At 34.8% G+C, this 13098-nt stretch overlaps 1 protein-coding gene across 8 annotated transcripts in view; it reads left to right on the forward strand.

Moving 5' to 3' along the window:
* The window catches only part of COL12A1 (collagen type XII alpha 1 chain), a 93953-nt gene that overhangs the window by 43215 nt on the left and 37640 nt on the right, over positions 1-13098 (forward strand). For all 8 annotated transcript variants that reach the window (XM_032443437.2, XM_015859050.3, XM_015859056.3 and 5 more), the window contains 16 exons: positions 5-134; positions 980-1119; positions 1860-1989; positions 3317-3456; positions 3709-3841; positions 3943-3969; positions 4278-4420; positions 6402-6531; positions 7499-7638; positions 8106-8235; positions 8735-8877; positions 9506-9635; positions 10064-10206; positions 11828-11957; positions 12144-12263; positions 12774-12920. In XM_032443437.2, coding sequence (XP_032299328.2) covers positions 5-134; positions 980-1119; positions 1860-1989; positions 3317-3456; positions 3709-3841; positions 3943-3969; positions 4278-4420; positions 6402-6531; positions 7499-7638; positions 8106-8235; positions 8735-8877; positions 9506-9635; positions 10064-10206; positions 11828-11957; positions 12144-12263; positions 12774-12920 — 2056 coding nt within the window. The remainder of the gene's footprint in view (positions 1-4; positions 135-979; positions 1120-1859; positions 1990-3316; positions 3457-3708; positions 3842-3942; positions 3970-4277; positions 4421-6401; positions 6532-7498; positions 7639-8105; positions 8236-8734; positions 8878-9505; positions 9636-10063; positions 10207-11827; positions 11958-12143; positions 12264-12773; positions 12921-13098) is intronic.

Here is a 13098-nt window from a genome sequence, read left to right on the forward strand (position 1 = left end):
GCAGATGCGAGTTGGACCATCAGTGAATGAGGTTCAGCTGGTAGACCTCATCCCCAATACTGAATACACTTTAACAGCTTATGTATTGTTTGGTGATATCACCAGTGACCCACTCACCTCCCAGGAAGTCACACGTATGGACATCTTGATTTTTGCTTTGTTGTTATTACTTCAGAAGCTTTGTGTAGTGAACTTTGATTTTATTCCATGCAGCAGTTTTTATATATTCTGTTTCATTTAGAAGACCATGTTTTCTGTATTTCATGCATTTTACGCTGCTCTTACATTTCCAAAAGATCTTAAAGGGCAATTTCAGTGAAAATGGTTCCTTCTATTAAAAAGAGGTTTTTGTTTTTTTCTTTCAAGAATGAGATTGTAGCTTTGTAGTGTTTTTAGTAAAATGCATTTTTGCTTGCATTTAGAACAGCAGTAAAACACAATTTTAGAGACATTCTCTGAGATGCAAAAAACACAAGGATTTCCCAAATGTTAATAAAATTGGAAATATTAGCCAAGGATAAGAAAACATGCCTTACAAAGCAAAAAATGATCTAAAAATGGCTTAGACATAGCTTGCCTTTTCTTAAACATCTTTTCTTAAAGATTTTCTATTGCAAGAGGCATGCATGGTTCTGGATGTGATGCTCTTAGTACTATTATTCTTAGGTTCTTAAAAATGTTAAGCACCTAACTGAACATCTGAGGTTATGCTTTTAATCTCTGATAGTTCTGATACTTCTGTATTGTGCTTATAGTTTACAAACATGAAGCTACTTATTTCTAGCTTTTTTGCTTATTGTTGGGGCAGGATGTTCTACAGCTATCTCATCTAATGGTCAGGGCAATTAACTTATAGTTAAAAAAAAAATAAAGTGCTTTAATTTCGATGCAGTGTATGAAAAATAATTTAATTCCTTCTGGGGACCTACACTTCTGCTGTGAATAGCATTTTCACTCACTACTGTCATTATTTTTACAGTGCCTTTGCCTGGACCAAGAGGTGTGACTATAAGGGACGTTACTCACAGCAGCATGAATGTCCTTTGGGATCCTGCCCCAGGGAAAGTCAGAAAATACATCATAAGATACAAAATAGCTGATGAAACTGACATAAAGGAGGTAACCAAAAGGAATATTTTTGCAAAATAAAACCATCTTTTTTATTTTGAGGAGCTGGGTCTTTAAAATAGTAATAAGGACAATATTACAAGCCTCCATTAAGAGCAGAGAACATCAGTTCTTGGTGACTGCTGTTAGGAATGTGTATTGATATCTCTGAATCTGAATTAGCATGGGATTAATTTCTTTATGTATTCCACCACCTTCTCTTAAAGAGAAGAAAAAACTGACTGAAGATTCTTCTGTGCTTTGATAAATGACTATTTCTGCTCTCTGCTTCAGTGTTATCTTGCCAAGCCCTAAGAATAGCTTACAATAAGGAGAAAATGATTGTAGATTAAAGGTATGTTAGCCCCTCTGCCCACTGGCAGCTCACTTGTAGGGATATATTTCTTACAGTTATGTCCAAGATTACTGTAATTTCACTGCTAGAGATGAATCAAATCTTTGAGAGTTAAATATGTTTTTGTAAGTGAGTAAGAACTTTCTGGAGATGCAATCTGTATTCTCATTTCCAAAACAATGAAAGCAGGGAAAGAATTACAAGTAGTTTAGTAATATCTGAGAGACTATGCTTCACAAGTGCAGTTAGTAGATTGCATTCAATATTTAGATCTAAATATAGGGGACAAATGACAACATTCAGTGGAAAATACTTTTCAGTTTTTTTCAGTACAAGGATTCCTACTATGAAATCAAATTCAGAGTCAGAAATTCTTAAGTCACTATTTTTATCCTAGGTGGAAATTGACAGACTCAAAACAAGCACTACTCTTACCGACCTTTCTTCCCAAAGACTGTATAATGTGAAGGTTGTTGCTGTGTATGATGAAGGGGAATCTCTACCAGTAGCTGCAGAAGCTGTCACCCGTAAGTTTTCCTTATTACCCTTCTTTCAGTTTTTATGTTATATTCTATTTACATGTGTTGCAATGTATTATTATGTTAAGGTGGAGACATAATTTCATCTATCTGAGAAATATTTTGATTTTAGCATTATTAATGGGATAATAGTCCCTGGAAATCTCAGGTGAACTGTATTTTACTGCAGCGAACACTGAAGCTGCAATCATCAAAGAGGGGACAGAGCAGCAGCTGAAGCTAAATTTTTCATGTTAAGACACTGAAGAACAGTAGGGCTAGAATTAGTGAGACTAAGAGTGCAGAGGAAAGGTTTTCTCAGTCTGTGCAGTTATTTTAAATTTTGGAAAGTCAGTGGGAAACTGGGACATACTAGAGGTTCAAATAGGTGTGATCTTGCTTCTGATACCAGAGTTTTTGTACGTGGAATAATGAATCAGCCTGTAATTTTAGAGATGCTATTCAGGGAATCATAAAGGTAATGCTAAAGTAATAACAAGAGATAGACACAAGAAAATGGTGTTGCACAGACCAGGTATTATTGCAAGAGAGTTGACAAACTGAAAAGAGCAAGCTGATATCAGGGAAGCTTTCACCTTGATGTAGTCTTGTGTTTTAGGAATACATAGAAATGAGCAGTGTTAGCTTAACATGCACCATTACTCTGATGTGAAAAAAGAAAAAAATATATGTCCTATCTCCTTTTTTTGTCTCTCTTTTTCCCTTATTTTTTGAAGTTTGGTGTGTTTTGTTTGTTAGCTTTTGTGTGAGCCTGTAGTCTGTAGTTACTGTTTTATCTGAATGCATAAAGAAAAAGAGGAAAAATCAGCCAAAAGTTATTTTTAGTTTAATTCTCTGGTTTTACTTTTTTACTGATTTCTTTCCAGTAGCTGTAACTTTTTGCCTCCTTAACCTACGGTTAACCTCTGTGAATTCTGTCTAATGCAATTTTGTAATTCAGTCATTACTCGTTTGGCTTAAATAAGGAATTTTAAGATCTAGGAGGGATTCATGCAGGAGCTTCTCTTCTGTATGTGGGAGTTCATAATTACTCATTCTAACTACAAAGCTTAAGAGTTGGAACTTCAACTGTTGTGAGTAGGCGTGCGAGTTGTTCTGAGGTCAGTAGAACTGTTTGTTTTACCAGGTGATGACCTGGTGTTGTGAAATTATGAAGGGCAATTTACTTAGTGTAGGTGGGCTGGGTTATACTAAAGCATTTTGTTGTGATCCTGGCAAGTAAGATCTGAATCTTGTGTACAATTTTCCTAATTCTTTGTATAATTCCTTGATTTAACCTTATTTTTTAGTTACGTTTTTCTTTTTCTTGCAATAGAGCCTGTGCCATCACCAGTCAATCTGAGAATCACAGAGATAACCAAGAATAGTTTCAGAGGAACTTGGGATCATGGAGCTCCAGATGTTTCTCTCTATAGAATAACCTGGGGACCATATGGTAGATCAGAAAAAGAGGAGGTAAGAGTAATCACAGTAAGATTTTGAGGGCAGTCTCTTAGAGGGCATATTTTAAGAATCAGAAATGTAAATAATGAATCTCCTGTATCTTGCAAGCTCTCCTCTTGTGCCCAATTGAAATTCATTGTGAAGATTTAGAAAACACATTCAAAGCCATCTGTAGTAATGTTACCATGTAAAAAATTACTTGGATTCTTCTCTGACTTTTTTTCTCAATTTTATTTCTTGTATTTTTTTTTATTCCTACACAAGAGTATTGTAAATGGAGATGTCAACAGTCTGCTCTTTGAAAATCTGAACCCAGATACACTGTATGAAGTCTCAGTTACTGCAATCTATCCTGATGAATCAGAAAGCGATGACTTGATTGGCAGTGAACGAACATGTAAGTAATTAAAGGGTTTTTACATGTTGTTATTCATAGTTATTAAATCAGAAAGCATACATATACAAGAATATTGAACATTCTTTCTATTTTTTTTCTAGTACCCTTGGTACCTATTACAACACCAGGTAAGAATCTGAATTTCCAGGTATGATATTATTAAAGAAATCTCATAGCTACCTTTTTCTAAGCTGAGAAGAATGTTGGCATTAAAAAGCTGAGATCATTTAATGAGCAGCATTGTGTATTTGGAAGACTACTAAACACTAGCTTACCACATGTTTATTATTTTACAAACAATGCAATTTAAGTTGTTTTGGACTTAATATATTCTACTCTTGGTCTGGCAGTCATGCAGAACTTAGAAGTATGAAGTGTTCGTCCTTGCTTTTAGCTTGAATTATATACTGATTCTTTACTTTGCTACCTTTCTCAGCCCCGAAGAGTGGTCCACGAAACCTTCAAGTGTACAATGCAACTTCACACAGTTTAACTGTAAAGTGGGATCCTGCCAGTGGTCGAGTGCAGAGATACAGGATTGTTTACCAGCCTATCAATGGAGACAGCCCAGAACAGTCGGTAATTACTTTTGAAGTCCTGTAGTTATCTTAAAGGTAGTTCTGCAAATTGATCACTTAGAGTAATTTATTTACAAAACACTGCTGTGTTTTAATCATATTTTAGGTGAAAACTTAATTATAGTAATTAAGCATATAATGGAATATTGGTAGGAAGGTTCAACCTCTACTGCTACCGAATATCTGCCTCTGACATCATGGGTCAACATAATAAAATAGCAGGCACTACTTTCAAAAATACAATCAGCACATACAAGTTGCAGATAGATATCTCAATCAACAATATAAACTACCATGACTACCTGCATAATCTTGCCTTTCATGTGCTATTGAAAATCAGAGAATTGTTTGGTAATCTCACTTACCATGCTGGGAACAGAATAAGCTCTGAGAAATTGTAACTGCAAAAACAAATCCATGGGAAACATGATAAAGAAGACTTTAAAGTATTTTACTGTCTTCTAATATAATCAAGCAGCTGAAATGAAAGGGAAAGCCAGGAAGTCAGCCAACTTATCCTGAATCATCAAGAACTGTACTGATTACCTGTGGTCCAAGAAAAACAGCCCGGGAATGTTAATTCATCCAACCTGTTTATCAGAATCAAGTGCTACTTAAAGATGCCCTATCCTGTGCTGGGAGACTATTGTGGTTACTGCCACATGACTCAGAATCTCAGATGAAAACCACATGCATTTATCTTGTTCCTGCAATTGGAGATCGCCACGTTCGGAAGCACATCTAGGAACGTTATAAATCAGTTGGATACTTACATGCCTGTGTACCCATTTCTATCCTCTGCTGAAAAATATGTTTCAGTTGAAGTAATTGAACAATAAATGAAATGAGGATTTGAATGCAAGTTTGGTGAGAAATCATTAAAAGAATAAGGAATGGCAGCACGGTTAATTAATATCTATACTTACTGCTACTAAATTGGAAAAAAAGGATCATTCTATGGAAATTTAAGCCGTGACAAAGAATTTTATTGACTTAATTATTCACAACTGGGTAGAGTCCAGCAGTGGCAGCTGGAGAAAATACCTCTTTCTGAGTATTTTCTTGCTCTCTTCATAGCATGTTAGTGCCTGTCTGCAAGTAATTGTCAGTCATATGATAGTAATTACTTGTCTGCTTTTTTTGGTCATTGTGATATTTGATTAAACTGCTGTTACTGTAGCAGTGTCTCCACTGACATATTCAAAATTGAATTTCTAGAAGTTCTTTATTGTTTTTTTTAAGACCGGTCTGACGTCTGATGTTCTTGGCATCAGGGGAGACCACAGGTGATTGGAATACAGCTCTACAAATGTAAACTACGTACCAAACTGCAGAGACCATCACAATTGCTTAGGGCCAGATTTTGAAAGGCAAATAGATGCAAAAATATGAAGTCAGCCGCAGTAGGAGGCTGAAAGAATTTATGGTTTGAAAAGAGTTTTGGACACTTGAGTAGAAATAAAAAAGTTTCTTTGTAAATGAAATAAATGAAATAAATGAAATAAATAAATGAAATATGAAGATGAAAAATGCCTACTCATTATTGGTTCATCATTGAAAGATATTAAGTTTTATGATAAACACCAATTAGTTGATTAAAAATAGGTAGATTGTCTTAAAAAGGATGCTCCAGAGCAGGTGCAGTTTTCAAACATTTTAAACAAAAAAGAATTCTCAATATTCTCAAATGCCAAATATCAGAATATTACTCTTGATGTGTTGAAAATCTTTCCCTTGGAGGACATTGTTGGAACAGGGTAATATACCTCCAGGCTCAGTTTCTACTTGCTAAGATAAATATGAAAATGTTTGAAAATGTTTTTCAATGCTTATTGTCGGCTTTAGTCACATGGGATTGGACTGTATAGTATACCACAGTGTTTTCCACTCAGCCTCAAATTTTTACTTTCTTAGCTATGATGGTAAGCATAAAAAAGGCAGCATAAAAAAGCATTTTAATCTTTCCTTCTGTTTTACTTCAGACCATGGTTGGTGGGCGGCAGAACAGTGTAGTAATACAGAAGTTGCAGCCTGACACACCTTATGCTATTACTGTGTCATCAATGTATGCGGATGGTGAGGGGGGTCGAATGACAGGTCGAGGCAGAACCAGTAAGTAGCATGTGATCTTGTTAGATATGAAACAAATTTGATGTACTGCTTTTCAAATCAGCAGAGGAAGTGTTTCTGTGGTGAAATTTAATGTGATTATTTGTTATTTGCACTTTGGTAGATTTCTGTGATACTGTTTTTGTCCTTCTATAGAAAGCATTGAGTGATCTTCTACTAGCACTTCATATGTAAAAAACAAGTAGCTATTTTTTAAGTTACTTAATTGTATAAGTAACAGTATATTTATTAATGAAGTTAATTATTAGCTTTTACCTAGCATATATTTGTACTTGTTGTGGAAGGTCTAACAGCAATGTTTGGGGAAAAATGAGGAAAACAATCCTAGTGAACTTACCATGAATTTCTTAAATAATATACAGAAATAAACTTAATAATATATATATATATATATATGTAATATATATATTAATATATTAATATATATTTAATATTAATAAATATATATATATTTAAATGGTTATCCTAGAAAGGGGAAGACAGTGGGGAGATCTTGCAATACTTAAAGGGAGTTTATAGTAAGGGAAATCAACTTTCCACACAGGTAGATAGTGATAGGACAAGGTGGGATGCTATTAAACTAAAGGAAGGGAGATTTAGAGAGAGGTTGTAGATGCCTCATCCCTGGAAGTGTTTAAGGCCAGGCTGGATGGAGTTCTAGGCAATCTGATCCAGTGTATGATCTAGTGGTTGGCAACTTGATGATCCTTGAGGTTCCTTCCAACCCAAGCCATTCCTTGATTCTATGATCTCTTTTTTTTTTTTTTTTTTTTTTTTTTTTTTTTTTTTTGAGTTGCATGTATTATGATTAATGAATACAACATTTGACATGAACTATTAAGCCTGCTGTTTTTTAATGTCCTATTGAGACATTGCATGGACATGGTCTGATAGCATAGGGTGAGAGGATGTGGTCCCAAATCCCTGACAGTTTATTGCCCTGTTTTAGAACCTCTCACTACTGTGAAGAACATGCTAGTTTATGACCCAACCACCAGTACTCTGAATGTTCGATGGGATCATGCAGAAGGAAATCCTCGCCAGTACAAAGTGTTTTATGGACCTACAGCTGGAGGTGCAGAAGAAATGGTAAATCCTTCTTGTTAACTGTCTCAAATAAACAGCAATCCATGGTGCTGGTGAGGGAAATTCTATAGAATGAAGTTGGTCTTGTTTGTCTACACACTGGCTTTTCTGGCTGTATCTACAAGCAGAAAATGCAGAGCATCTCTGTAAAAGACATTTATTCCAATCTCTAATACTGATTTTATATTGTTGACCTCCAGTGATAAGTTCTTAGCACATAGATTTAATACTACACAATTTTTTATTTGTTTTTTTATTCTTAGGGCAGTGTGCATGACCATAAACCTGGTTTAAAGATATACAAAAAGCTGTTAAGTGAACAGGCATTGTTTCTACCCGTTTTTACTGCTGTGACAGTAGGCAGGCATTATTCCAAAAATAAGTATTAACAGTAAGGGAGATACAGAAAACTGAACTTTTTCCATTTTCATGTATATGTTATACCTCTACCTTTCTTTTTAAATTTGTAGACCACAGTACCAGGAAACACAAACTATGTTATCCTCAGATCTCTTGAACCCAACACACCTTACACTGTAACTGTGATTCCGGTTTTCCCAGAAGGGGATGGTGGACGTACATCTGATACTGGTAGAACTTGTAAGTAAAATAGTCCTTTTAAATAAAATGTTGGATTTTATGTGTGTGTGCGTGAGAGTGATTCAAATCATTAGAAATTGAATAGTTCTAATTAAGTTATATAAATTATAGAAGTTTAATTTTCCTAAGTTAAAATTTGGTTTGCATGCGTGATTTATGGTTTTAGTTCTGCTTTGTTTTCTTTGCTTATTTGAATGGAGGCTTTCATTTATCTCTGGCAACCTCAGCTCTTATATTGTGAAGTTAACCTATAGTTTACTTATATACAACAGGAACATTTTAATTCTAGTGACAGTAGGTGCCCTGCTGCCTGGCAGAGATGCTTGTAAAGACTAATAATAACTAAGATTCTTATGTCCACAGATATTAGGGTAAAACAAATAATGTCTTTATCTTGATACATTTCTAAGCTTATTTTGAGCATGATTGAAAATTGGAGTAGAACTGAAATGTGTTTAAGTAAGTTTGTAAAACCTAATTTTAATTTTTCCCGATCTAGTGGAGAGAGGAACACCAAGAAACATTCAAGTTTACAATCCCACACCAAACAGCATGAATGTTCGATGGGAACCTGCTCCAGGTCCAGTACAGCAGTACAGAGTTAATTACTCTCCACTGACTGGCCCAAGACCATCAGAATCTGTAAGTAATCTACTTTTTATACTATGCTTTAAAAGTGTGCAGAAGATATTGCTTCCTTCAATGAGTGTAGAAAAACAACAGGCTATTGAATTAAGGACAACTACTGGCTTAGGAGGGTCCCTGCTGAAATGAGTCTGCCTGCAGAATTTATTGTATTATAAATGAAAGCTTGCTTTGATGAAATGAAATAAATAAGAGATAAAGTTCCCCCACTTAAAAGATACTCAATTATCAGTCTTATTTTACTGCAGGTAATGATGAGTTAAGACATAACCTTTACTTGGTAAAGCCAGAAAATAATGAAAGTGGAAGCTCAGTTTTACTAGTCTGCATCTGTGTAGTGCAACAGCATCTTCACATGGGTAGGAATCTGTCAATTAGTACCTGTTAGTACCTACCAACCTCCCCTCCCATTTGCAGAATGAGTGTCCCTAATGCATTTATCTTTTTTGCTTTTTCCTGCAGTACCCGTTCTTGAATTTTTATCAGTCTTATTTGGTTATTTTAAACTTCTTCTGAAAAAATATGCAGTTCCTGAATTTTCTATATGTTGTTTAAATTGTTCATTTTAAGAGACCTGGTATAATTTGAACATTTTTTATCCAGGTTTTTTCTGTTTCCATTTCAGATTGTTGTACCAGCCAACACTCGTGATGTGATGCTGGAACGCTTAACTCCTGACACTGCTTACTCAATAAATGTTATAGCTCTGTATGCAGATGGAGAAGGAAATCCAAGCCAAGCACAGGGAAGAACATGTAAGAGGCAGCACTTTTGTGAGATCTATGTCAAGATTAATGTGTGAGGAATTTTTAAAATTGGATACAATCACAAACTGTGTAAACCATTCAGTGCAACTCAGAGATAAATGGATCTGAATTACGGCTGAAGCAATTGTAGGCCTCCATGGAAGGGGGGTTTTTTGGTATATTGCATGGAAGGTGGGATGCGTTCATAATCACTAAACTCATTTCCATTTGGAAAATAAGACTAATTTGAATATATGTTTAAGAATTTAAAAACTGTACCCTAAAATGTGATTACTAATAAATATCTAATAAATCTAAATACTAATAAATAAATACGAAAAAATTGTGCTTTGACTTCTGCATTTTACTTAAAAATTGATGAAAGACAAGTTGATGTGACAGGCCATTGTTATACCTTCTGTATTTTCTTTATTTAGTGCCTCGCAGTGGGCCAAGGAATCTGAGAGTGTTTGATGAGACAACAAACAGCCTTTCTGTACAATGGGACCATGCTGATGGGCCAGTCCAGCAGTACAGAATCATTTATTCACCCACCGTGGGAGATCCTATCGATGAATATGTAAGTGTTGTAATTATTTTATAAAGCACCAAGATGTTCTCAGCTGATTGTTTAGGCTACAGAAAAACACCTATTTTATCTGTAGTGCACTTTGGACATTTTGTGGGTTCTTTGGTCATTGTTGATAATGCTGAAAAGTGATTGTACATTTTTTTTCTTTTTCACAAAATTGAAGAAAAATATACAGTTTAGTGAACCAACTTTTGTGTAAAAAATGTTGAAGATGTGAGTCACCTCATTAATCAGAGGATTCTCAGCAAAGCCTGCTTCCTGACACCAAGTTCAAGTAGTATTCTACAATAAATAGTCGTCTGTTATTTCATATTCTATTCGTTATGAAGTCAGTGTTCTAAGATACAGAATAAACATAAGTCTGTATTTTATAAATTAAAAAAGCATTGGTAAGGTTTAATAAGATTACTGTGTTAACTTTCATTCAGCATCTAACTTGCTTTGGTAAGGTTCAACATGAATTGTGTTTTTGTTTAATTTCCTGCAGCTTAATGATAGCATGGGTTAATCTAGCATGTATAAAATTCTCTGAGTGTTAATAACAAAGGCAAACCTAGATCCCATAGGGGTCAATGATGGAATTCCTTCTGACTGTCACGAGCTAAAAGGTAATATAGAAAGAGCTGTCTGAAATCTATCTATGTGCTCCAGCTGTTTATATATTACACAAAGCATGTTGAAAATCACTGGTAGAAAATTCACTATTGGACTTGTTATGCAGAATGCAAATAACTTTGAATATACATCTTCTCTGAAAAAAAAAATATTGGTGATTTTGTAAAAATAGTAAGTCTTGAACAACTGAATTCTCTTTCAAGTAATAACGGAATATGTTGACTGGCACGTTCTATTGAGATATCTCAAATCAGTTGCTGTAGTTCCAGTGCTTTATGGCCATTTTATGGAGCAGAGTTACTTTTTGGATTATGCCTACCTTTTGATTAGAATGAAGTAGAAGTTCACATCTACACTGAAAAGTTGAAGAGATTGGGTATTGCATGAGCAATGAGTTTTCACGTTGCTGAATATTCAGATCTTCTGTCTCAGGCCAGCTGTTGTTCCTCCTTAGACAATGGTGTCCATTAGGATAATGAGTTAGAACTGAAGCTAATGAGCAGCATGACTTGAATTCTCTTCCCTCCTTGTCTTAGGAGCATTTTCTTCTCTTTTTGCATCTCTTAACACATCATTCTGAATTTCCTTTCTGTAAAGGAACAGTACTGAAATCTGGGGGAGGAAATGCAGCATCTCAGTCTAATTATAGAGTCATAGAATCCTTTAGGTTGGAAAAGATGTTCAGCATCATCACTTTAACCATCAACCTGACCTACTGAGTCCCATAACTAAGCCATATCCCATGTAAGGGTTGGAACTGTGGAACTGAAGGGTCAATTTGATTTATATTTTTATGTTGGTCACAATGCTTCATAGTTTAAAATAAAAAGTGTTAGTAATTGTTCATAGGCTATAACTCTTAAAATATCTTGAACAACTTTATCTGCAGTGAACATAAAAAAAAAATAGGCATTTTTTTTAGTTACAGTTACTGTTATAACTGATTAGTTACAATACTGTGAGTTCATTTGCGTGTTTCTTTTATATGTTGTAGACAACAGTTCCTGGCATAAGAAATAATGTCATATTGCAACCACTGCAATCAGATACACCATATAAAATAACTGTTGTGGCTGTGTATGAAGATGGAGATGGTGGACAGTTGACTGGAAATGGAAGAACTGGTAATTTGTTTTAATATATAATATTATTTTAAAAATGTAAGGTATAAATTTCTTGAGCACTCCAACATTGTTATGTTTATAGTTTCTCTGATGTGGTTATTTCCTTATGGATTTGCAATATAAGATTCTAGAGCTTCAAAACCAGTCACTAGTCTATTAAATTGGAATGGTTTCCTTTGTTTTCAGTTGGCCTGCTTCCTCCTCAAAATATATATATAACTGATGAATGGTATACACGATTCAGAGTTTCTTGGGATCCTTCACCATCCCCTGTTCTTGGCTATAAAATTGTATACAAGCCTGTGGGTAAGAAAATTCATTCATTCTGAGTAGACCACTTTCAAAATAGGGAGCAGATAATGGGAGATCAGAATAGTAATCATACATATCATGAAATGTTTGCATTTAAAGATTTATTTCTTTTCCTTTATTGACTCATTTTGATGGAACCTTAGGTCTTGTTATCAGTATTTTATAAGAAGCACTACCAAGTACAGTGTTTCAATTAAAGAGACTGAACTGTGTTGATGTTTACTACAGAATCTAACCAGTGACTAGATGAAGAAACTTGAAAAACCAGACTTGGTTTTTCTCTTTTGCACCACTTGTACTTTTGAGAATGTGAGCTGGTGTACATGAGATGATTATTGGAGAGATGATTAGGTTCTAAGATTCATGTTTTGTAAATTCATGTTTTGTTCAAGAAAACTAAATGATTAATGCTTAATGACATGTAAAAGGAGCCAGATAATTTTGTAGCTCACTTATAATGAATCTTTCTCTCTGCATTTTCTTGATGCTTCCTTTCAATTTAAGGTTCAAATGAGCCCATGGAGGTTTTTGTGGGGGAAGTGACATCCTATACCTTGCATAATCTGTCTCCCAGTACAACTTATGATGTGAATGTTTATGCCCAGTACGACTCTGGAATGAGCATACCTTTGACAGATCAAGGCACTACATGTAAGTAAAAATAATTTTATTGTAGTCATGCTTGATATGTATACTGATCTGAGTTAATGTTGATTAAGACAGTATTTCTTGGCTAGTTGTTAGAAGATTTGTATATCCTCTCATAGAGGATACTTGGCACTTGGCCATGATGTAGCTTCTAGAAACACTACTTCAGAACAGTAATGGA

The sequence above is a fragment of the Coturnix japonica genome, chromosome 3 (genome assembly GCF_054131305.1).
Source record: "Coturnix japonica strain WE chromosome 3, WE-NBRP24, whole genome shotgun sequence".
Lineage (NCBI taxonomy): Eukaryota > Metazoa > Chordata > Aves > Galliformes > Phasianidae > Coturnix > Coturnix japonica.